This window comes from Prionailurus viverrinus, chromosome C1 (assembly GCF_022837055.1).
Source record: "Prionailurus viverrinus isolate Anna chromosome C1, UM_Priviv_1.0, whole genome shotgun sequence".
NCBI lineage: Eukaryota > Metazoa > Chordata > Mammalia > Carnivora > Felidae > Prionailurus > Prionailurus viverrinus.
Genome location: NC_062568.1, coordinates 179,692,265 through 179,717,114, shown reverse-complemented (window position 1 = coordinate 179,717,114; position 24,850 = coordinate 179,692,265). Strand labels below are relative to the sequence as shown.

The 24,850-nt window shown below is 48.9% G+C and overlaps 1 protein-coding gene across 10 annotated transcripts in view; it reads right to left on the bottom strand.

Moving 5' to 3' along the window:
* Positions 1-24,850, bottom strand: part of ERI3 (ERI1 exoribonuclease family member 3) — a 128,240-nt gene that overhangs the window by 58,075 nt on the left and 45,315 nt on the right. For all 10 annotated transcript variants that reach the window (XM_047870040.1, XM_047870042.1, XM_047870044.1 and 7 more), the window contains one exon: positions 4,373-4,445. In XM_047870040.1, the coding sequence (XP_047725996.1) occupies positions 4,373-4,445 (73 nt within the window). The remainder of the gene's footprint in view (positions 1-4,372; positions 4,446-24,850) is intronic.

Sequence of the window (24,850 nt, the reverse complement as noted above, 5' to 3'; positions counted from 1 at the left end):
TGACTTGGTGAAAGGCACTACTAGCATTCAGTGAACTGGGGGAACAGAGATGCTACAAGTTCAGCAATGTTGCCCATACAATGATTTGCCATCCTAACATGCCAACTATAACCCCATTAAGAGAAACCAGTACTGATCCCCCCGTATCAACTCTTAGCGCTCTCTATACTGTATCCAGAAAGAGCTTTTTCAAAATGCAAATCAGATGATACCTTTCTTATGTTTAGTGTCCTTTAATAGTTTCCCATTACCCTAAGGATAAGGATCAAAATCTAAAGTGTGACCTACAAGCCCCTGCCTCCTTCTCTAGTTTCATCCCATGCAACTCTCCTCTCTTCCTCACACTCACTATGCTCCAGACTATCATTCATTCAACAAATAATGACTAAACATCTACTGTGTGCCAGGAACTTTTCAAAGTGATGAGGACAGGGGTGCCTGAGTGGCTCAGTCGGTTAAGCATCCGACTCCTGACTTCAGCTCAGGTCATGATCTCACAGTTTGTGGGTTCGAGCCCTATGTTGGGCACTGTGCTGATAGCACAGAGCCTGTTGGGATTCTCTCTCTGACCCACCACCATTGCGTGCACTCTCTCTCTCTCTCTCTCAAAATAAATAAATAAACATTAAAAAAAGTGATCAGGAGGGGCGCCTGGGTGGCGCAGTCAGTTAAGCGTCCGACTTCAGCCAGGTCACGATCTCGCGGTCAGTGAGTTCGAGCCCCGCGTCGGGCTCTGGGCTGATGGCTCAGAGCCTGGAGCCTGTTTCCGATTCTGTGTCTCCCTCTCTCTCTGCCCCTCCCCCATTCATGCTCTGTCTCTCTCTGTCCCAAAAATAAATAAACGTTGAAAAAAAGTGATCAGGACAGAACAGTGAACAGAGGAGACAAAAATTCTCCATTCTCATGGCACTTACATTCTAGTCCCATGACGCTGCCAGGCTTCTCCTTATCTCAGGGCCTTGCCACATGCTTAGCTAATTCCTACTCATCCTTCAGATCTCAGCTGAGACACCCTTCCTCAGGAAACCATTCTCTGACTGTGACCCCCTAAATCAGGCCCCCTTATCAAATGATAACACGATTCAGGACTTACAACACAATTAGAATTATTTAATATCCATCTTTTCTGTTATACCTCCAGGCCTGGTACAGTACCTAGAACACAGAGGGCACTCAAGAATATGTGTTTACTGATGAAGATGGGTATGTTTATATATACATATGCATGTGTCTTAATGCTTTATGAATAGGAATGTATAAGTGTATTTGTACCTGTGTATATTGCCATGTATTTCTGAAGGTGACTATGTGAATATATATACACACCCATTTGTATGAATGGAAACATACATACAATTTTGGGTATGCCTGCTTGGGTATATTCATTCACATGAGTAAACATGTGTATGTTTATGCATGCGTGCATGCGTGTGTGTGTATGTGTGTGTGTATTCTTCTGGCTCCTCAGTGACAGCTCTGACCTCCTGGAGGGAGCTGGGAGCAGGGCCCCAAGTCTTCTCTAAGCTGACAGTTCAATAAGAGTATAAGATCATTCAATGACACTCCAAATGTCAGCAAACATTGGCTTGCTCCACTCTGCTACAGGGGAAGTAGGTGGAGGAGGGAGATGTGGAAACCTGGCTGCTGAAAAACTGTTCTTTCCTGATGCAATGCACACCATTTCTGGACAGGAGAGGCCTTCGGAAATGGGGATAGTGAATTCAGTCCCAGTTCACTCACTGGGCAAGTCTTGGTGACCAAGACCGTCCCTACTTTTTCCATGAGCAAAGTTCCACTATTGGAGTTAAGCCGGAGAGGGGAAGGAAGGAAAGTAGGGAGGAAAGAGTAAGATCAAGTACAGGAGAGGACCCTGTAGACAGCCAGGGCCTGGGTCACACAGGGGGAAAGAAAGCATAGAATAATACACTGCACAGTACCCATGCAACCCTGGCAATGCCCTCTCTGGCTTACTCTTATTGTTACTCTTTTTAAGGGAGCAGGAATCTTTGTGTGGCCTGTACTAACTCATGTAGTATAAAGGTCAGACCTACAGCCTCTCTGTCCTGAATGGCTGCTCACAAGGACTGGCCCAGAGTTTGTAATTAAGTCATCTTTCCTGCTGGATCCTGTGGCACAGCTGGAACATGATATGGCTAGAGGACTGAGAAGAAGGGGTTAGACCCCTCTACTGCCACTCTCCTCATGCCACTCTTATTTTTCCTAGACCTGCTCAGTTGACCTACCAAGAAGCAATCACAAGGCCAACTGGGAACGGAGTCCAGTTTCCACTTGTACCCATTTCCCCCCTCTATGGCTCAGCACAGTCTGGCAGAGAACCAAGTGGAACAGGCTCAGGACAGCCTGCCTCCAACCCCAGCAGCATCAAGGTAGCCCTGAGTGGCAATGTTAACACACGGGTCGGCTGTTTTCCTGCCTCTCTGCCAAGGAACCTGGAGGCAGGGAGCTATCCAGACACCAAAAAGTCTAGTGAACTTCACAGAGCAATTGTTCAGGTCAGCGCCTGCCTCGCCTGGCCGGGCCTTCACATTGCATTTGCTGAGGCCAGCAAGCAGCCTCAGATGCACTCTGACAGCTGGCATGCTATCTTCAGGAGCACAGGCCTAGCCACACCTTCATGCATAGCCCGCCAAGCCCTGCATGAGAGGGCCTCTGTGGAGCCAGCTCTCAAAGATCAGTCAGCCAGCCAGCAACTATTCACTGAGCACATACTCTATACCCACCACTGACCTGGCTACTGCAGACACAGAAAGGAGCCAGCCTCAGTCTCTACGCTCCAGATGGACATGTCTACAAGGAAACATATTTGGACTCAGTTTCAACACTCAAAGATCACAGGTATCCAAAGGGTCAAGGAGTCTCAAGATAAAAGACTGACTGCTGAGCTTCCCAGAAGAGGTGATACCTGAGCTGAATCTTCAAGAAGAGGGAATGTGCCCAATGAAAATGACTAGGGGGCACTTCAGACAAAGATAAGGCCACAGGCCAAGACCTGAAGGTAGGACAGAGCCTGGTCCCCTCAGCCAAAGATGGAAGTTAGTAAGTAGCTGCTGCTCAGGCCCAAGAGAGATCAGCTGGAGAGGTGGGTAAGTGTCAAAATACAAACAAGCCAAGGACCAGGTGTGAAGGACCTGAGTACCAGGGGAAAGCAAAGGAGTTCACAATGTTGCCACAAAGAATGGCTGCCCTGAGACCTATGGAACTAAGTCCAAGGTCATTCTCTTCTACTGTTCCTCCACATGCTCACTTAGCTCCAGCCCATACACACACCAAAAGAATGCTGTTCCTCCTGCTGGAAAGTCTTCTCTTCAGACCCATATTCCACCTTCCTTGAACACCCAGTTCAAGACCCAAATCCTCACAATACCTAGTTTTACCCTTCACTGGCTTCTCTCTTCTCTAAGGCCCCCTGGGAGCCACTACTCTGATCTCTGGTGTGTTCTCTCTTCTCTGATTTCCTGGGAGTCACTAAGCTAACTAGCAACATGGGGTCCCTGAGGCGTTCAGGGCTGTTGTCCTTACATCAGAAGGATTTATGGGTGTGAGTTTCCCTAGTGGACTGGGCCTCTTGGAGAAAGGATGCCAACAGAGCAGAGATCTTGGGAGTCTATTCCTGTACCTTCTTTCTTCTGCTTACCTAGTGTAGCACACACTAGGAAAGTAGTTTTCTGGGTAATTCAACCTCTGCCAGGCCCCAACTTCATAGCTACACAGGGTTTCTCCCAGCCCACAGCCCCAGCACCCACTCCCCAGATACTTGGTGTTGTATTAGTGTCAGTCTCCTTCCTCAAATTCAAAGGGAACTGGGCTCTATTGTGCACAGTCCTTCTCACATGACCAAGGTTCTGCCGGGGCTAGGCAGGACCACAGCCAACCTGAACCAACTCTACCTCCCAACCACATGGAGATACCAGGGCCACTCAGGAGGGTCAGAGACCACACTCATGACCACATCAAATAAGTATACTTTCCCAAAGGCTTAGCTAGTGCCACATCTCTCCTAAAGGAAATGTAGCTCATCTCAGTGATTTAGTTTTGAGCAAGAATCTGGAAAATTCCCTTCACTGGGACTTCTCTGCATACCTGGATGACACCACATAGGGCAGTATCATACTCTACCCCTCGGCCTGGTCCCCAAGGAACTCCCCACTCCCAGAAAGGGCCACAACCTTACAGTGCATATTAACTAGGGAAGAGGAAGGAAGGACGTTGAGAAAAGAGAAGAACAGAAAGAAAAGGAAAGCGATGACAACAAAAAGAGAAGAATAGACATGTGTAAAGAAAGCAAGAGGGGACAGGATCTGATGCACAGGAAACCCAGAGGAAGCACCAGAGTGGGGCTCAGACACAGTACCTTTTTCAGATTAATCCACTGCTTGAAGTAGTCCGCCACTGGCAAGCCCAAGTACTGGCATTGACCTGGGAGCCTACAAGAAAGGGAAAAGAGAACAAGTTGGGCACACCCATTGTCCCAGGCATGGAGTCTGAATCTAGGAAATGCAAATAGACCTCAGAAGGCTACCCCATTAGTCACGGGTCCTACCCTGCTCAAGAAAGGCTCCCCACCTCTAGCACCCTAGACACTGGGCTCCAGATCTAAATGTGAAAACTTGGGAGACTCTATACAAAATACAAGCAGCTACTATTTTCTGATGGCCTACAATATGCTAAGGATCTTACTTACAGTTTCACATGATTCTTCAGAACGACGTTATGAGGTAGTTATTGTTGCCTACATTTTACAGATGAGAAAATGAGATTCAGAGGGGTTACCTAAGGTCCCAAAGCTAAAAAATGACAGTGCCAAGAAACGAACCCAGGTCTGTCTCACCCCAAAGCCTATGTTCTTTCCAATGCACCAGTGTGTAGCTGCTTTGTTACAACAGAGAGGCAGGGATATAAGACAAGAGGAGAGAGAAAAGGAACACGTGGAGCTGGCTAGACAGGGGCTTCAGTTCACCCTTAAGTCTCTAGCAATAGGCTTTCTGCAGATAGAGCAAACCATGCAAAAGGATAAGAGCTCAGAATTTAAACCAAGAGCCTGTTATTTTTTCTTTAAATTATAATTTATAAATGGTCTTTCCCTCTAGATATAATGTTTACCCACATAAATCCATTCAACCATTTACTGATGTTTAATAATACACAGGCACTTAAAGCTCAAAAAGTTAAGACTTAGCCACTGCCTATAAGGGGCTCACAATTTGTTCAATGGAATGGACAATAAAAGAAATAGACTAAACAGCCTTAAGTTGGAGCACTAGGGTACATGAAAAGATGGAGGAAGATACCAAAAATATTAGCTGGGAAAGATCACAGAACTTTCTTGCTAAACTTGGCCATAGGCAATAGAGAGGCTCTGAATAGTTGTGATTTACATAGATTTTTCTGGGGCCAGCAAAAACAATACACTAAAAAAGCTGGGTAGTCACTCAGAGACTAGACAACAGCTGTAGAGGTAACAAGCAAGGAACAGATAGAAGAGACGTAAAGGAGGCCTTGGCCATCAAGTGGGATGCAAGGCCCAATGAGAAGTGGTAGAGCCCAATTCAAAGGCTTATGGCTTGGCTGGTTTCATTCTACTCAGAATCAGACACAAAGAACGAGGCAGGGGCATAGAGAGGATATCTGACACCCAGAGCAGACCAGTATTTAATCATCATTTTTATTACTGTTTTTAAATTCTCTGCCTAAATCACACTGACTGCTTACTACTTCACCTCCAAATACCACAGAAGGAGGCACAAGTTTGGAAATGCAGTTTTACATACATGCATGGCACATGGCAAGCACTCAATATCTACTGAGTTCAAAGTGTTTAGGAAACATGTGGCAGTGGGATGACATCTAAAGGGGCAGCTGGATATCCACTTTGAGGAGAGGTCTGGATTGGAGATATAAATTGCTGAATCATTAATGTAATTTAAGTGAAATTAAAGCCATGAGAGTAGATGAGAGAGCAGGGAAGAGTATGGTGGGAGATGGCCCAGATTAATGTCTCATAAGTTCTACTGAGCTAAAATGGAAATCAAGACCATTGTCACACACATGGAACCCACTACACGCAGCAGCCAGCTCTAATTTTGGACTCCCTCAATTCTAAATTTTTTTAATGTTTGTTTATTTTTGAGAGAGAGAGAGAGAGACCAAACATGAGTGGGGGACGGTCAGAGAGAGAGGGAGACACAGAATTTGAAGCAGGCTCCAGGCTCTGAACTGTCAGCACAGAGCCTGATGCGGGGCTTGAATTCACAGACCACGAGATCATGACCCAAGCCGAAGTCGGATGCCCAACTGACTGAGCCACCCAGGCGCCCCAGCAAGGTTTTTTGAAAGATGAAAGATAGCCTTAGGAGCTAAAATGTGGTTGCCTAAGGAGAACTATATTGTTTGGATAACTTTCTTATTTCCTTCAATTTTTCTTTTGTGTTCTTGTTATTATCTTTTTATTTGTGAAAATGCTTGCTGAGCTCAGCTATTTTTGAAAAATCACATTAAGGCCTGTGAGTGAAGGGGGCAACCAGAAGCAGCAGAATCTGCAAAGGAACAGGTCAAGAGGTCTGGCCAGGAAAAAGCAAGAATCGGGCCACCTATCATATTCACCCTTAGCCATTCCCAGTGTCCCCATTCTTTTAGATGACATGGATCAGGAGTCCTATTGGCTGGGCTAGCCCTGGCAGCAGGGTGAGTAGGAGGCTCCCTCTTCAGCAAGATTTCAAAGGTAGACATTTCTACCCAGGTAGGAAGGGTCTAGCACAGTAGGATCTTGCCTGATCTTCTGGGGGGAGGATCTGTACCAGAGGGGCTAATCTAAGACAGACTAGACAGACTGTCAGGCTGGATAGTCAGCCTCAGATATGGCTCAGCAGCAACCCTGAGTGCTATCTGTATCCCATGGCTGACTGAAGCAGAGGAGGATGGGACTATAATTCTCACCCAGGCTCTAGTCACTTGCAGATACACATAAAGTTTGCAGACTCACAGGCATTCAGGTTGTTGAGTCCTCCAGTCTGTGGGTGGTCCTAGCCCTGTGACTCCAGGACATGAGCAGTAGAAATGTAGCAGGTCCAGGCCCATCTTCACAGAGCCACAGAGCCATATGCCAGAACTTGAAATTCCAGATGGGAGTTTCACGGGAAGACAGCTACACATTTCTAAGACAGAACCCTACCCAGCTTAGAGAACACCAAGAGAAACCCTGTGAGAAAGGTAGGTCAGAGCAGTAGCCATCTCCTACATAAAATAGGAAACTAATGTCCAAAGAAGAAAAGGATTTGCTCGATCACACAACAAGCCAAGGGAGAACTAGAAATGGGATCTCAGCCTTCTGACTGTACAAGGCATCAGTCATGCACATGCGCTCAGAGTTCTTTACAGTCCCTGGAAAGGCAAGGTTTGGGGCTTTAGAGAGGCAGACAGCATGGTGGTTACTGCTCAAGGTCACACCTGGGTCCAAGGTTCTTAGGAGCCTAAGGCTAGGATCAGTGGGTACCAGTGGGTACATGGTTCCACTAATTTGGAAAGTAAAAGGGCAAAAGTCCCCCTGGCACAAAGGGTCTGAATACTGAGTTCCCACCAGATACTGATCCCAGGAAAAGAGCCACTGGCAGTGGGCCCTGGACTAGCCTGCGGGCATGAACGTGCAGGCAGGTTTATGGTGCCCAGGTCTCCATGCAGCTGGAATCACTGGGCACAGAGCTCCTCAACTGCCCAAACATCATCTGGCCATGCTTATTACTGTTGCCCAATGAAATTTTATGCACCGAGTCCACAGGTGTGATTTCCCCTTCTTTATGAGGGTCGGAATGACATCACCGATGGCCAATAGAAAAGAGCCAATTATGTCCAGGCCATAAAAAGGAATGAGATTTTTTCAACCAAATCAAAACTTCCTTCAGCTTCACGAACGTAAGGGGCCCCTTTAAGGAAGGGCCCCCAGCCCTGCCGTGGGCTCTAAACTGAGGGATATAATCAGTTTCCAAGTACTATCAGACCTAGGGCTAGAGAGGGGCTCCGTCTTCAGCATTCACCATGTGACACTGCTCTCATCACACTGGGCCCCTAGGGTCATCAAAACAGAACATCAAACCCTCCTCAAAGATGCCTGACTAGCTCTTTGCTACTCCATCCAGGCAGGAGTTAGAAAAGATGGGGTATTTCTCAAGTTCCCTTCCTACTCCTTCTAAATAACAAAAAAGAAAGCAGAGAGCCTTCCTCCACTTAGAAAGAAAAGAGTGTGGGAGGAAGAGGGGTGCAGGAAACTCCCCCCCCCCCCACAAAAGCATAGGGCACAAAGCATAAGGAACCCGGCCCTCCCTACCCACCCCTCATCCAGCCCCACCACCTGCAGCCCAGTGCTTGGGCTGGGCCCAGACAGCCCTGATGGCAAACAGGTGTGACCAGCTCGGCGCCAGCCAAGGCAGGGGACTAGCTCATTAAGGGAACACCACCCTCGCTAATGGGTAGGGGCAGGATGAAGCCATTGTGAACAGGAGCTCAGCTTTGAAGATTAGCTGGAGCAGAGCTGGGGGGCTCTACTAGAACTGCTAGGCTTGAGTTGAGGAGGCCAGCAGCATCCACGGAGGTCTGAGCGACAGACTGACAGACACCATCAGCCAGGAGCAGCAGGAGTGCAGGCACCAGTGCTGGCAAAGGTTATGCACACTCTTCCTTCTGTGCTTTTCTCTCTCTGTAAATCTTAGGGGCAACTCCAAATCAGGGAGATATATGTCACTCTCAGTTTTAGCACACTCGAGCCCTTAAAGAGCAGGAGGCCAGCTGAATCTGGAGCCATATGTGATCCCTTTCTGTCTCTCTGTGAAAGCCATGAGACCTGGATCTTGAAGTGATGTAGGCTGTCAATCCTGGTGTCCAAAAACTTGAGGATGCACATACAGTTCACCTGCAAGGGCGAACTATTTTGTCCCATCTGATATGTAGAAAAAGGAGAGTACTGAGGAGCAAAGGAAAGAGTAGGGAGAAAGGTTCGGTCTTCTTCAAAGTCACAGTTGCACCATGGAGGGATAGAAGGCCCAGTCTGGGGAAGGAGTAGGCCAACAGACCCAGGCAATCAGCCAGATGTATGCTCCTGCCAAAGGGACACCTATGAGGGGCAGTGGGGCTCATGGCCATGTTGGGTTTCTATGCTTGCCCATTCTGAAACGAACACGCGTGCACAATGTTGTTGCTGGCTGTCCTGTGTTTCAGAACTGCCAGGTTTCCTAGACCTCAGGAAAGGTCCCATTCCCACTGGGTCCCAGCCTGGGAGGTGCACCTAGTCAGAGACTCCACAGCCAGTGTGATGAGTCTGCACCCAGCACCAGCAGACTATCCCAGCCAAGGCAGCACTTGGCTGGGGACACAGCTCTTTGTCTCTCCTGTTTCCGTTCCCCCCACCAGAGGAGATAAACAGACCCTGGGTGATAAACGGCCCGCCTTTCAAGATCACTTTTCCTCAAGTTGAGGAGAGTAGCTAGTGATGGATGGGCTGGAATTTGGTTATCGGGAAGGGCTGTCAGCCAGAGGTGCCTATCTCCTCCCCCACTACGCAGGGCATCATTACACTGTGGCATCGAGGTAAAATATGAGCAAGGGGAGGGAAGGAAGAAAGAAGGGAAGGCTGGGCTTCCACACGGAGCAAATTGAGCTACAATGAGAGCGGGTGTAAGGCTGGGACGTTAGTTATCTGCCGCGACACCTTTATCTCTGCGCAAATTGGTCCTTCCTCCCCCACCACATCCTCTTGTACAAACAGAGGCAGGCACAATGTGTCACCACTGCAATAGCGTGGCAATTTAACCCGAATTAGTGAGGGGGTCAAGCTAGGAAATAGGGGTTTCTCATTTCAACAGGTTCCTTAGTCTCTGCTGTGAACCACCACACTGGGGGGAGGAGGGTGGACAGAAAGCAGACTCATAATTGAATTCACTCACTTGGCCACCGCTGATGTATAAAAAATTAATGCTCAAGCCTCCTACTTATTAAAGCTGGCTAGTTTCTGTCTCACCTGCAAGATGCACCATGGCAGAAGACACGGCCTGGGCCACCCCCGGCAGGCTGAGCCCTCAGTGCTTTCAGGCAATGCAGGGATCAGCAAGGTCAGGAAGGGAGACAAAGGTGCTGCCTGAGACAGCAGCCCCACGCCAGCAACCCCTCCTAGAAGCCTACAGGATAGAGTGTAGGGTGGGGTTAAGGATGGAGGCCAGGGGGAGGGGTTGTAGAAGGTGATCACATTAGAGATGATCCTGGTCAGTTCAAGAATACACTTCAGTCTACAGATAGAAGCAGCATTCTGGCTTTACTCTCTACCCTGAGATGTCCAGGGTTTTTAGAGGGGTGTCCAGTAACCCCTCTCTGCCACCCAGACAGGCAGACAGACACACACACACAGTTGTGCTGAAACTGAGGAAGCCAATGGCAGCACTGATGACAATGACAAGGCTAAAAAAGCCAGGTGTAGAGGAGTCAGGCCCATTCCCCAATGGCTCCCCCACTGCAGACCCCGGAGCTAGAAGGGCCCTGATGGTGGAGGGGAGAGGGAGAGTACAGTAGAACCCCCATCCAGCACACAGCTCTGCTGCACTAAGAGACAACTTGGTCAAGTGCCCATGTGTCCTTGGGCAAGTTACGTCACCTCCGTGCCCTGCTCTGTGAAGGTTGCAGGAGCCAGCCAAGGGAAACATATTCATACATAAACACTCACAGAAGGGATTCTGGCTAAAAGGAGATCAGCTGTGACCAATGCTGCAACAGCCTTTGGAGAGGCTTCCAGGCCACCTGCCTTGAGAAGACAGTGCCTTAGGCATGAAAAATATACTGGAGAAGCTTTGCTGGGGATGACACAGAAAGGGGAAGTTCCAAAAACACTCATCAACTACAGAAAATGAATTCCAAGAAGCTTTGGGGTAAGAAGAGTTGTGCATGGAAGAGGCACTTGGGATTCATTCTCCAAATCTAAAGCGCACAAATAGGGAGCAAAAGTCAAGGCCCCAGTCTAGACACAAAATGGGAAAACTTTCTACCTCAATTGCCAACACATACTTTGGGTATCACTGAGACTCAGGACCCTCAGGGGCAGAGGCCAATCAAACCTGATTCCTAGACTCAGGGAGCTTCCAAGGCCACCCAGAAGATAATCACAGCATGAAACATAATGATCACTCCAGGAGAGAAGACTAAGAAACGGCCATCCCATTTCTGGTGATGGGAAAGCACTGCTGGGGAGCACTTATGCTCTGCTTCGGTCCCCTCTGCTTGAACACACACACACACACACACACACACACACACTCTGTCCCTCCATTCTTCTCTGCCTGCCCACAACCCTGAGAGAGTGCCGACTTCTCAGCCCATTTTGCTCCCACACTTGCCCCCATCCTCTGGGACAGCTGCAGGTTACAATTCCAACCACAGACTTCAGAAAGATGATACACTTGCTGGAGCCTGCAAAGGGTCAGGAGAGAGTACTGTTTGAAATACCAGCATGACAGCTGGCTCCTTGTCTGTCTCTTCCTCCCCCACTCCCCTCCCCAAACTTGTCATGGTACAAGAAGTCTATAAGCAGCCCATCAGCTTTAAATATCAGTGTGCGTGAAGCAGGAGCACGAGAGCGAGGGAGCGGGAAGCAGACAGCAAGTGCCTCTGTCGCCACTGCCTGTCAGGGAACACTAATGAATTTCACCACCAGCAGCCATGCTTCAGATGGGGTGGGGGGTGGGGGGGGTGGGGGTAGGGAGTTTTCTAGGGAGAACCTTACAGTATTAAAATATCTTTTCCCAAAGCCCTGTTAATAAATGTCATTGCAGAGCTGAGAACTACGGCCCACAGCTAGGACTTCAAGGCAAGGGAGGGGTTGGGACAAGCCCTAAGGTCCTCCCAACAGAAGGAGAGTGCAAGTGTGAGGCTGGAGGGGGCCCCCTCTGAGCCCTGCAATTGGGAGGGTGACCGCTATGACCCATGCTCATCTCATAAAGGCCATGGGCTGCCTAGGTGAGACGACCAGGACCAGAAGGAAAGGCCTCTGATGAGGGGAGATCACCAGCTGTGCCTTCTGGGCCAGACTTAAGTCCACCCCACTTCCCACCAACTTCAGCCATCTCACTTCACAGGGAGGCCCACAGGCAAGGGGCTCCAGGCCATCCTTCCAGATCTAGGGCGAGAGCAGTGGTGAGGAAACTCTGACACCAGTCTAAAAGGAAGTACTTCCCCACAGGTGGCAGGAGTCAGAGCTTATCGTAATCTCCGTTGTACAGATGAGAACATGGAGGTAGAGTAGGAATGTGACTTTCCCAAATCCTACAACTAGTAAGTAGTGGAGTCAGGATTGGAACCCAAGTCTCTTAATTCTAAACACCATGCAGCTTCTCTGAGGAAGGGCTGATCACTTCACTGTCTCCTGTGTGTCCTCTACTGTCAGGCCCTGCCCCTCCCCTCCATTCTCTCCCACTGGTACACACACACCTCTGGTCTGGCATAGGCCACAGCTGCCATGTAGCACAGGGCTGGGCTCCAGGCCAGGGTGAACCCAGCCTGGCAGAGAAAGCCCTGGGAATGAGCCAGGCCATCACCTGGGAGTCTCCACAGCTCAGAGGGCATGGTTGCAGGCATAAGCTTTCCCTGGGGTACCCTCTGCACAGCTCTGATCAGCAGTGTCTGATCTGGCAGCGACCTGCTGTGCAGGGGGCAAATGACATTTAATTTCCTCTTGGTTTCCCTATGGTACAGACGAAAGGCCGTCACCTGCGTCTGGGTCTGGCGGCACAGCTGGAAGTGTTCCCAGACATGCTGCTCTGGAGAGTTCCCAAACAGAAACCAGAATACAGGCAGAGCAGAGGGATGCCCCATAGGCCAGGCTGCCAGTCCTCCCTGAGAGAACCAACCTCAAATCCCCATTGCCGAGCAGTTGCTCAAAGCCTCTGAAAGGTACTGATATGTAAACAGCACTTCCCTGCTCCACTGCTTGCTGGCCCACTCGCCAACCATTTGTCCCCCACAGAGCCCACAAAAATGACCACAAGAAGCACACCAGGTGTCCTGATCACCTGGTGCCACAAACACCCTGTGGAACAGTAGAATATGCACTTTTCCAATGCTGCAAATAGTTTAGGAAGTCAAATACCTTCTATCTCCCCAGACCCCCTCCAGTGAAACAATAAGACAAGCATCTCTCCGGAGTCTCCCCAATGACAATTTGTCCAAGGAAAGGGCACAGTGCCCCACCTGTGGTGACTGTGGCAAGTGTCGGAGCTGCCACCAGGACCTGGCTAGAGCTCTCTCCCAGAGGGAATGGCAGAGGCAGCAGCAGGGAATAGGGTAGGGGGAGAGGGGGAGCTGCTGACAAGAGGTTCTCAGGGCACTTTGGTCAGTGTCTCAGCTGATGAGCTATTCTCTGTTTTGGCCAAGGAAATCAAGACCTCCTTAGCAATTTGAGCTGTTTCCAAGATAGCTCACTCATCCCCCCAATTATAGTCTCCACCTGGCCTATGGCCATCTTGACCCTTTGCCTGAGCTGCCTTTGTGTGGCCTACGATGCCCTCTGGAGGCTCCACAGAGAGGCATCCTGCAAGCAGTCAGGTTCTGGGATGTAGACTGCTCTCTGCTCCAGTATACTCAAGGACACAACTGTTCCCCTTACCCTGTCTGTGACAGATCTCCTCTGCCCTGATCCCAGCTCCCTTGACTCCTTCAAGACATGTACGCACTTGGCCTACACAAAGTCACAAAGTCCCTTCTGGGTAGGCATTAGAACAGGCTAGTGGTTTTTAAACTGAGCTCAGTGGGGTTCTAGGATTCTAGAAGGGACATCAGACACAAAGTCACAAAGTCACAAAATCCCTTCTGGGTAGGCATTAGAACAGGCTAGTGGTTTTTAAACTGAGCTCAGTGGGGTTCTAGGATTCTAGAAGGGACATCAGGCTACTTTGAGGACTGGGGGAACAGGAGGAAGAATGACAGGGCCTCACCCCAGCTTCAACCAGAGCAGCTCAACCCTTATATACTTTGTAATATTGGGCTTTCTTTAGTATTTTTTAAAACAAAATTTCCTGCTAAAAAATACTCCCCATTCAGTCTCTCTACTGTGCTCCTCTGGGGTCTCATGGCATTTGTTTTGTATCTTCTCTGTAGCCTTCTCAGACTCCACCTTACTCAGCCTGTAGTTAGTTATGCACGTGCTGCTCTTTTTTGTCCTGATCACCTGGTGCTCCTTACAGTCCCGAGCATAGGACTTCCTGGCCCAGAGCAGCTCTCAACAGGGGCTAACTTTAGGCTACTGCTGGAATACCAGCACTTCCAGCATACACAGTGGTCAGCACCTTCGATGGCAGTTTCCATAAGAATCCCCTGGAAGAGAAGAGTTGCAGTGAAGCATAACTGACGTTTACAAGAAGGTCCTAGTGAAGACATGTGGCATATGCCACTCTTAAGTCACCAAATGAAGTACACCTGCTACCATCATCAATCACTTAAATCGACCTCCAAGGGACCAAAGAGACTTTTCCATCTGGCCAATCTCTGGGCAAAATGCAGATATTCCAACAGGAAATATCACTCATTAGAAGTTTCCAAACCCTGCACGTAAGACCATCCATGGCAACACAAGATGATGCTCATCAGATGAGTACTCAAGGGTCTGTTGCCTTGCAGAAGAGTCACCAGTCCCACAATTCTGCTCAAAGGACTCAAAATGGGTGCAGCTCCTCAGCCCCATAAACCAAGCCCACTGCCTGGCTTCCTTCTCCAGCCAGCTCTGGGGAAGGAGCAAAAGGGAGGCAGGGGTCTGTGCTCCTCCTAGCTAAAGCCACTTGTTAGTAGGCCCCAGATTCCTTTATCCCCAGGGAAAGGAAGGTAGCAATGAGCCCTATTCCTCCCCACCCTCCCCACCCCCAGTATGCCTCCCAACAGGGCCAGGGAAGAGAGCCATTAGTGTGTGCCTCAGCAGACAATGGGGAGGAGAAGTCTCCAGAGCAAAGGACAACTGCAGCAATTAGAATGCAGGGAGGTTCAGAAGCTATTTAACTGGGTGACCCCTGAGGTCGCTGCATCTGACTCCCATCCCTGGATAAATATTGTATGAGAGGGGAGGGGGGAGGGTGAGGGAGCCCTCAGAGTGCTGCTCCTCCTTCCACTCCATTCCCCACCCCACACGGCTGCCTCCAGCCACACACACCAGGAACATTATTTACAGCCCTGACAGTCAGAGCAATCACTCTGCTAACCAAGAGGGAATGGACAAAGTCGACTTACCAAAAATTGACTATGGCAATTGAAGAAGAAACCAGAGCTGTGGGGGAGGGGAGCTGAGCCAACACTGAGATGCAAGGCTCCCCCCACATTCTGGGCCTAGCTGAAGCAAATATTTCCCATCACCCCAAAACTACTAGTAGGTGAAACTGGTCCCAACTGGCAGAGTAAATCAGGAATGGTGCATCTCTCCACCTTTTGGGGGCTCCATGATCAAAAAACTCCTGGATCTCATCACTACCCAGGTATTCCTTAGCAAAGATGGGAGTCCTAGCTACCTGCCCAGAGGAAGTGGGACTAGCCACATGTCACTTAGCCAGCTGGTTCCTCAAGCCACAAGCAGGAGAGTCAGCCATAGCAGAAAGGGGTCAGGCTGAGGGAAGAAGAGGAGAGCGTCTGAGTGCAGGCTGCGTCTCGGCCCCCACATGTGCCGCTCCTCCAGTCCTGCTCTAATGCACCCTGACATGCCTCTGAAGACAGAGAGCTGTTTGCAGTCAGCACCGTGATTTGTTAGTAATTATTTCCATGGTGTCACATTGCTGTCACTCTGTTAACAAAGAGACAGGCTGCCTCGGGCTGCCTGCAAGAAAGAATCGCAGAGAAAAAGGCCTGTCAGGCTCCCGGGATTCTCTGGGCTGGCTGGCTTTCTTCCCCAAACCAAAATCCTTGCAGGCTTTGGAAGAAACAGTTTTACAGAACTATCAAGTCTGAGTATGTCACCCTTTAGCCAGGGACACTGAAAATTTATCCCACCCACTCACAGTCATCCTTCCCGAGCTCTACTGAGCTAAGCCCCCAAAGTCCATAGATCATTCAGGCATGGGCCACTACGCCAGCTGCAGCCCTGAGTTCTCCAGCCCTCACCTTCCAAGACCGCTGCTTCCTGACTCCTCTTCCTCACTGGGGTGTTTGCAGCCTCTCATGTGCTCTTAGGAGTCTAACATAGGAAACCTATTTCAGACCAAACTGAAGCAGCCACCCCGCTGGCACAGATGGTGGTCAAAGAGAATATGGTGGCAGGGCATCTTCTCTTCTTGAATCTGCCAACCGCAGTTCAGGGCCAAAGCTGCTCAGGTGTGGATGCCCCTGTAGTCTCTCGATGCCTGTGCACCTGTGAGGAGATCATCACAGACTGCTCCGTCGTTCCCAGTGCCTGGATTGGTACAACATCCACTGTGGTTTGCTTTAGCACAAAGTAATGTCTCCATTACCCTGGCTGGGAGTGAGAGGACAGATTGGCAATGCTGACAAAACAGAGGTCACTCACCTTACAGGCACGGAAAGTTGGAGATTAATTCTCTCCTCTCATGGAGGGAATCAGACTCCTGGATAGTGGAAGGGAAGCACCAATATCGAGACACCCTTTCATTGCCAAGCAGCAGCAGCAGCAGCAGCAGCAGCAGCAGCAGCAGCAGCAAGAGAGGGACACTAAAGCCCATAAGCCTACAGAGGCCTTGTCAATGTGGCAAGGGCCACTGGCACCCAGTTCCTGCAGAATCCCACAGGACAGAGGAGCCTGGACAAAACCAAGATTCTTCTGGCATCAGGGTCCAAGGGCCAGAGGGCAGTGCTGGCTGCATGAACTGGAATGTAAACTCCATGAAGGCAGGAGGTTTTAGAAGTTTTATCTCTTTGTTCACTGCTATGTCCTCAATACCTAGAATAGTGTGAGACACACGGTGGGTATTCAATCAACATCTGCTGAAAATATAATTAAATGGGTCGGTATGGCTCAAAGGCCACTTCCACAGGCCTGGGGCCAGGCTCTCCCTATCACAGGAGTTCAGAGAAAAGGGAAGCAAGTGCAGGTTCCAGAAGAGACAGGTAGACCACATATCCAAAGGACTGGAATTAGGTTTTAAAGGATGAGGGAGATTCTCATATCAGACTGAACATTTACATACTCATTTGACAAACATGTACCGGAGAGGTAAAGAAAAACTGTAGTCCAACAAAAGGAGAAGAGATAAAGCACAGTATGGAAATACAATGGAAAACTATACAGCAATGAAAAGGCCAACTACTAATATACACAACAACCATGGAGGACTCTCTCATATGTCATGTTGAGCAAAGGAAGGCAGACATAAAAGAGTACATTTTGTATGGTTCTACGTATCAAAAGTCCAGAACAGGCAAAGTGAACCAAAAGTAATAGAAGTCAGAACAGTGGTCATCTGGTAGGCAGAGGGCATTACTGACTGAGAAGGGACACAAAACGTTTTCTAGGATGATGGAAATGGTTCTTGATCTTGATCTGGGTGGTGGCTGCACACGTGCATGCTTGTATAAAAATATATGAAGCTATACACTTCACATCTGTATACTTTATGTACCCTAACATGCCTACTTCATACCTTGGCTTCTAAAAAAAATAGAAAAAAAAAAGTTGGGTCTCAAGAGTCACACAAAGAGGTTTTTAAAAAAAAAAAAAAAAAAAACACAAAACTATCTCACCCAAAGTAAAATATTTTCCAGGAGCAAACTCCTTCTCCTTGGAGTTCAGGGGACAAGCCCTCCAATCTTCAGTCCCTATCTGCCAGAGGACAGAGGAGCCCAAATAAGTGGCCAAGGCCTGGGAAAGTCCAGAAATGTTCAAAACACAAAGGAGTGCAGACTGAGTCCCAGGTCTAGGAAGCAGTGACAGCCTTTATTCTGTACCAGGTGAACTGTGGGGAAGCAGAGATGGAACATATGGTTAGGCCATGCCACCAGCTCATTCTGAGGCTCTCTGAAGCAGCCTGTCAGATTCTGCCATAGAATCAGACTTCCAGAGACGGTCCTGAAGAGCCATAGGACCAATTTGTCTTCCTGACAAGCTAGACAGACATTGGCTGAGCTACCCCAACTCTGGGCTATGCAAAGGTCTCAGTGCCTACAGCCCCTCCTGCCAGCAAAGAGGAGACAATAAGACCCTCACAGAGGGTCAAGGGGAGTATAAGAGTATAACTCCAGGGGCTACTACTTAGGCAGCAACACTTGCCTCACAATGAAGCAGTAAAGAGACATCCATCTAGTCAGTGGCTCTATAGCAGGCCAAAACATGAGACTCCCACCACTGCCATAAACATCTCAAAGCCTGATCAGTTACTACACAAACGTCTTGATCTTTTATCGGGATTTTAACGAAGCAAAACTTCCATTCCAGGAGTTCCAAAAATCACTAAAGTGCTTTAGACTCTGTTACCTTCCTAGTGGATGAGGAGATGAGGCCAACATTAGAGCCCCCCATTCAGGCTCAAAAGTACCCAGAATGTGGAACACCAGAGGCTCTGCCTGCCAAGGAGGGACTGTACTTACTGATCCGATAACAGAGCTTCTCCCCAGTGCCCCCCCAGGTCCAAAGTCCTTCCAGAGCAGACCAACTACCCCAAACCCAGGCTCCAAGGCAAGGACACTAGCTGAGTTGTCTGCTGACCTGCGGCTCCAGGACCACAAGCAGAAGAGAGGAAAAGGGATGCAGGCAGGGACCTAGGAGTCCCCATGGACTCCACAGAAACCTGTTCTTGCTCTAGGGTCTGCCCACAGGAAATGGATTATCCCACCAGGCCCATACTCAGGAGCCCTTTACCACTAGTGCCAGGCCCCAGGACATGTGTCGGAAGGAACTCTCAGGTCTCTGTGAGGAGGCTGGCCCCAGAGACCCGCGAGCTCTGGGGGGAGGCGGGGCACCCCTCGCTCCTCAGAGCCCAAGAACTCTCGGCCCAAGGAGCTGTCAGGCTAACGAGGCTACCCCACTGCCACTCCATCTGAGCGTGGCAGCCTGCACCGCACGACTGGCTTCAGGTGGCTCTTCTTTAATTAATGGCATCCCAGGCTCTGCAGGGAGCTTCACCCTACAATGAATGGCCCTCTCTCATTAGAGGCAGGCCTGCCATGATGTATTCAGGGCGAGGGCCAGGATTCATTTCCCTGTCTGTGGGTTGGGGATGGGAGGGAGGGGAGAGGCAGCAGGGAGAGATTTATATCGAGTGACTTGGATTAGCTGCAGCTGAAACATGACCCCATCAACTCAAGCTGCCTTCTTGGGGCTAACCCGATGCACCTCTGCTGACGAGAGGGCTCTAGGGAAGCTGAAGGGAGGGCAGAAGGTCTGGTTCTTGTTCTCTCTGGGCTTAGGCTACAGCTCAAAGGCCCAGAATTCCTATACAACCTCCAGAATCCCCTCCCCACCTGCCACACACACTCAGTGTGCACTGGCAGCCTGGTCTGGACTCTGAGCCAATCTTGCCCACCGAGAGCCTCTTCATGGCCAGGAAGCTGACCCACTGTCCTCCAAGCTATAGGACTGACCATGGCTGGCAGCTGGCTTTCGTCACTACTTTCTTTGGGAAATACCCTCCCTCCCTACCTCAGAGAAGGAGTCCATATCATAGTAATGCCCCCATATCCGCTGTCTGGAGAGGACAGCACCCAAGTACATTCTGCCACAGAGCATCTCAGACCACAGACTACCCGGCGCTAGGGAAAAGGCAGGCATTAGTCTGACATGAAAACACCCTGTCAGCTATCACCTCACTATACTGAGTCATTAGACTGAACCCCTACCTCTACGGTGGGGAGATTCTGTGTAATACTACTTCTTCCCTCCACCTCCTCTTGAGGCCATCTCATAGGGATTACAAGACTGAACAGGGGAAACTGGGGTCTTTGGGCAAAAAGTTGTCTTAGAAAGAAAGCTGCTCTGGCACCCTGCTAGCCACACAGGTGATTTTAGGCCTGGGGGCTAGGTAGGATCAGGCTGGCAGCAAATAGCACACAGCCCTACAAACTCCCTCTGTAGACCCCAGTGAATTAGACATTCAGTTTTGCTTGTGCTTGGGATAAGAATCATACATCAGAGTCTATCTTCTATCCATCCTCAACCCTCTTAGAATGCCCAATTCACTAAGAGAGCTGGAGAGTCGGCCTTCACCTACCCCTGCCAGCCAATCAGAAGGCTGCTCTGCAGGCTTCCTGTGTCCCTATGAGGGCCAGGGCAGAATGCCTATCATGTGTACACACACCCACTCCATGTCATCCACGCTTCTCCCTGGCCCTTGTGGAAGAGCATTCATTTACCCTTCCTTCCCTACTCAGAAAGAGATGTAGCTCAGTTCCGCTTTGCTAAGCCCTATTTGGCAATGTGTCTAAACACATGCAAACTTAATTAGTTCAGGAGGGGAGCCCAAGCACTTGCAGTGACAGATAAAAGTATCGGGAAATGAGACAAGTCAGGACTGCCAGGGAGTTCTTAGTCAAGCCCCTTCCCCCAGCAGGCTGCTAATCAAAGGTGATGCAGCTCAGAGCTGGGACCAAGTGGCACACCCATGGGCAAGGGCAAGGCTTTCATAAGCTTAGTGACATGATGAGATTCCCCCACGTGCTTCCAAACATACTATAGGATAGAGTATCCAAAATGATACTGGCAGTGGTTTCCTTAAAACAGATCTGAGGACTCATTCATTTGTAGCTCATCAAGGAGGCTCTCAGCCCCAAATCATCCTTCACCACACCTCCTGGCCAACTACGCCCGCATAGCAAAACAAACATAACAGTGCAGACCTCCACCAACACCAGATCAGGTACCAGCAGCCTAGGGTGTCAGAGAACATCTGCCACTCAGTGCAAACAAAGGAAAGAAAGGCATTCCCACCATATCACAAAGCCATGGGCCATGAAAGACAAAAGCAGATGGTCAGATGGCATAGTGGTTAAACACATGGTTTCTAGAGTCAGAATGCCTAGGTTCAAATCCCTGCCACAAACTTGTATGAGGCCTTGACAAATAACTTACCTCTCTGGGCTGCAGTTTCCTCATCATTTATTTAAGGAAAAAAAAAAAGGGTTATAAAAAGAATTTATTCCTTAAGATTGTGGTAGAATTAAATGAGATTGTGTAAATAGCAGAGCAGAACTCCTGGTATATAATAAGTGCTCAATAAATGCTGACTATCTTTATTATCTAATATAAAACTTCCAGAGCAATCCCAGCCCTCAGTCTTGGAAGGCACAAATCTCTCAGAGAAAGCCCTTCACCCTGCTCCTAAGACCAAACTCCTCCATGGCCCAGGCCTATGGGCCATCTTACCCAGTACCCACCATGGAGGGAGGACCCAACACCCACTACTGGCAGTGAGAAAATCCAGGAACAACTTGCATTAACAGCACAGTTCAACCCTTCACACTGCAGGAAGGCCCAAGATTTCTTCTTCTGTTCCATTCTCCCTGAATCTACCTTCCATTGATCCTCTGTCATTCTTCCTAAGTATGGATTCCATAGGCCCACTCCATTACTTAGCTGTCATTTATTCAACAAATATTTATTGAAATACTACATGTCAAACATTGTCCAAAGTTATAATGGTGCCCACAATCTAGTGAAAGATACAGATAAGTAGAATTTATACAATTCCATGTATAAGTAAATACATTCCAGAAACACACAGGAAAGCACCTAGAAAATGTCGTTAAGATGGATCCTAAGGGGGATGCCTGGTGGCTCAGTCGGTTAAGCGTCCAAATTCGGCTCAGGTCATGATCTCACAGTTCGTGGGTTTGAGCCCCGTGTTGGGCTCTGTGCTGACAGTTCGGAGCCTGGAGCCTGCTTTTGATTCTGTGTCTCCCTTTCTCTCTGTCCCTCCCCTGCTCACGCTCTCTCTCTCTCTCTCTTAAAAATAAATAAACATTAAAAAAAATTTTTTTAAAGATGGATCCTAAGGAACTGGCTATCTAGAGCATCTGACTGGGGTCAGGGAGATGAGGTTAGAGAAGTAAGCAAGAGCCTTGAGGCCTCAATAAACTGTGTGACTTTGCCGTAAGGGCAAGAGGAAGCCTTGAAGGTATTGCGTGGGGGTGTGACATAATTTGCTGCAATTAGGAGAATGGCACAAAAGAAGTAAAACTGGGGTCAGAAAGACTAGAGCACTTTTGTATTCCAAAAGAATATGGTGACCTGAACTAGGGCAGTGGTAGCAGGGTTAGAAAGAAGGCAATGACTTTGAGAAACCTCTGGCAAGAAGAATCAACAAGAGTTGGCAATTAACTGGTTGTGACTAGAGAAAAGGAATCAAGGATGAGTCTCGGGTTTCTGACAGAAATACCGGGTAGAGGTTCCAGTCACAACTTGAGAGCAAGTTGGAGGACTAGGTGTTGGGAGAAAGATGACACCTGAGCTTTAAGGGGACTGTGGGCACCTAGGTGGAGAAACAGAATCAGTAGCTGGATGTGAAAGCTTGGAGTTCAGATGGCAGATAAAGCAGATTGCTTTTCTCCAACAGGATCTCTGCTGCCATGTCAAAGCTGGAACCTACAGAGGCATTCCCTGCCTGGGTAGGCAGAGAAGACAGAAAATTGGTGAAAGAACACTAAACCCCATGAGGAGCTTCAAGAACCATGAGGTAAGGCAAAGGAAAGGTAGGTCAGGTAGGGGAGGCAAGCTGACCAAGGGTCGAAGCCATAACAAGTGTCATTTCTTAAACAAGTTGAGAAGGAAAATTAAATCCATGCCCACTAAATTAAAACCCACCTCAGCAGGATCTGTGACTACAGCATCAAAGCCCACAGAGTATCAACTCATCTGGCTTTGACAAAAGATGGACACAAAATGATTCTGTCGGGACGGGAGCAGATTTCTTTTCTCCAGTGGGATTTCCGCTGCCACTTCAGTTCCCATTTCTCAGTGCCTCACTAATCAGGCCCTTTCCAGCAAAAGTGATGTGAAGCTGGTTGGGGGTGGGTGTTGGGAGAGAGGGAAGGGCAGCAATGAGAAGGAGCCATGGCTCCAGAAAACTAGAGTGGGAAATGAAAATATTTTCTGAATTCCTTAGACTTAGTTAAGTCTGAAAATGGATGTCAAAATAAGAAGTAAGCCACATACTAACAAGTTGCGGGTGTCAATTTAACACCACCCTTGTCAGGCTCATCAGCAGCCTTTACCAGGCGCATAAAAAGGTGATGGCTCTGACGAGAGCCATCTGACGAGAGGTTCCAGGAACACCGATAAGCTGTGCACTGTCACGCAGCACTACTTAGGTTTCCTCTCTGGCTGTTTTTATTTTGTTACACATTTAATTAAGAGCCTTCCCAGCAGTTATGCGGAGTCCTGCTTCTAAAAGGCAGCCACAAAGCTCTCCTCCCCCCAACTCCTGCCACCTGACATCTGCTTCCCTCTTGCATATTCTTTTTCAGAGCTTCACTGGCCTTTTCAATACAAACCCAAACCAGCTACCAAAGTCTCCGCAACCCATCTCTTTTAGAAGCAACATGGCCTTAGAGTTCAATTCTGTGTAGCTATGAATCTCTACCATTTTGGGCCTCAGTTGTAAATACTATTTTGTGTTTTGCCTCTATAAAAGGGAGATACCACCTTCCACCAGGGAAGATAAGTTAGAAGGACTGAATGAGATATGGTACATGCTCATTAAAATTTGGTTTGTTTTCCTGTATGTTTGGATTCAATGACCCAATCCCTCTTCTTGATTACATCATTTTTTGTGAAGATTCAAAGCAGCCTCCTGAGACACCAAAATCTGTTCTGGGCCCACTGGGCTAAACTGGTGCTGCAGGCCAGAATGGGCCAAAGAAGACAACATCCTCTGAAATTCCCTCTTCTTCTTATGGAGAAACCAACTCCAAGCTTAGGAGGCCCGGCCAGATAGTCCCTGCACGCATGCACAGGGAAGTTTTCATATACACATGTATGCACGTGCCATTCACAGTTAATGCAGAACATTCTGAAATGAAATGTGGGTGCCTGGGATATGAACACACCAAAGAGTGAAAACCACTGGAAGAGTGGGAGTCCTGGGAGGTTATCTGGAGAAACTAGGCCTCTGGACTAGGCTACATGAGCTCCAGATGCTAGGTATCAGCCTGAACCTTGCCACCCCAAATAGCTTCTCTTGTGCTGCTGAAATCCACCTAAATCCCTCTCTGCTTCAAGTGCTCAGAGCTTTCCAAGATGCCATAAATAAGAACAACAGCCTTCCTCCTCCTCGCCTTCTCCATGGAACCCTCCCCTGATTCATATCTGTTTCCAGATCCAGCCTCCATAATTTCCCTGACACACGAGTGTCATCTGGGAGCACAAAGATCCTCTGGAGCTCTGGGAGTCATGTGCACACACCTAGATGTATGTGGTCAATGTGTGTACATGACCTAAAGGATATGGAGATGAGGTGTGTGGGTGTATATGTGATCTGGGCTTGTTCCTCTTCCTGTCTCACTTAGGGAGTTGGTGTCCTGTAGCAGTCTTGACATCCACCTGAATGTATAACTTCACCTCAATACCTAGCATCCAAAAGGCATAAAGAAGGAGCTTGGTAAGAGGATAATACCTAATTTGGTAGGAAATGTTACTCCAGAGCCACTATTCCCCACCCCCCACCAATACCCCACCCTATGCACGAAGCTTGTGTGCACACACGTACACACACATGCGCGCGCACGCACACACACACACACACACACACACACACACACACACACCCAGAATGCTTGCTACTGCCTTCGGTCACAAAGAACACAGAGGTATCGATTCTATCAATCCTCAGCAAACAGTGCCCCCACCACCTCCACCCTGCTTTAGCTCCCTGGGGGCTGTCTGAAGCCA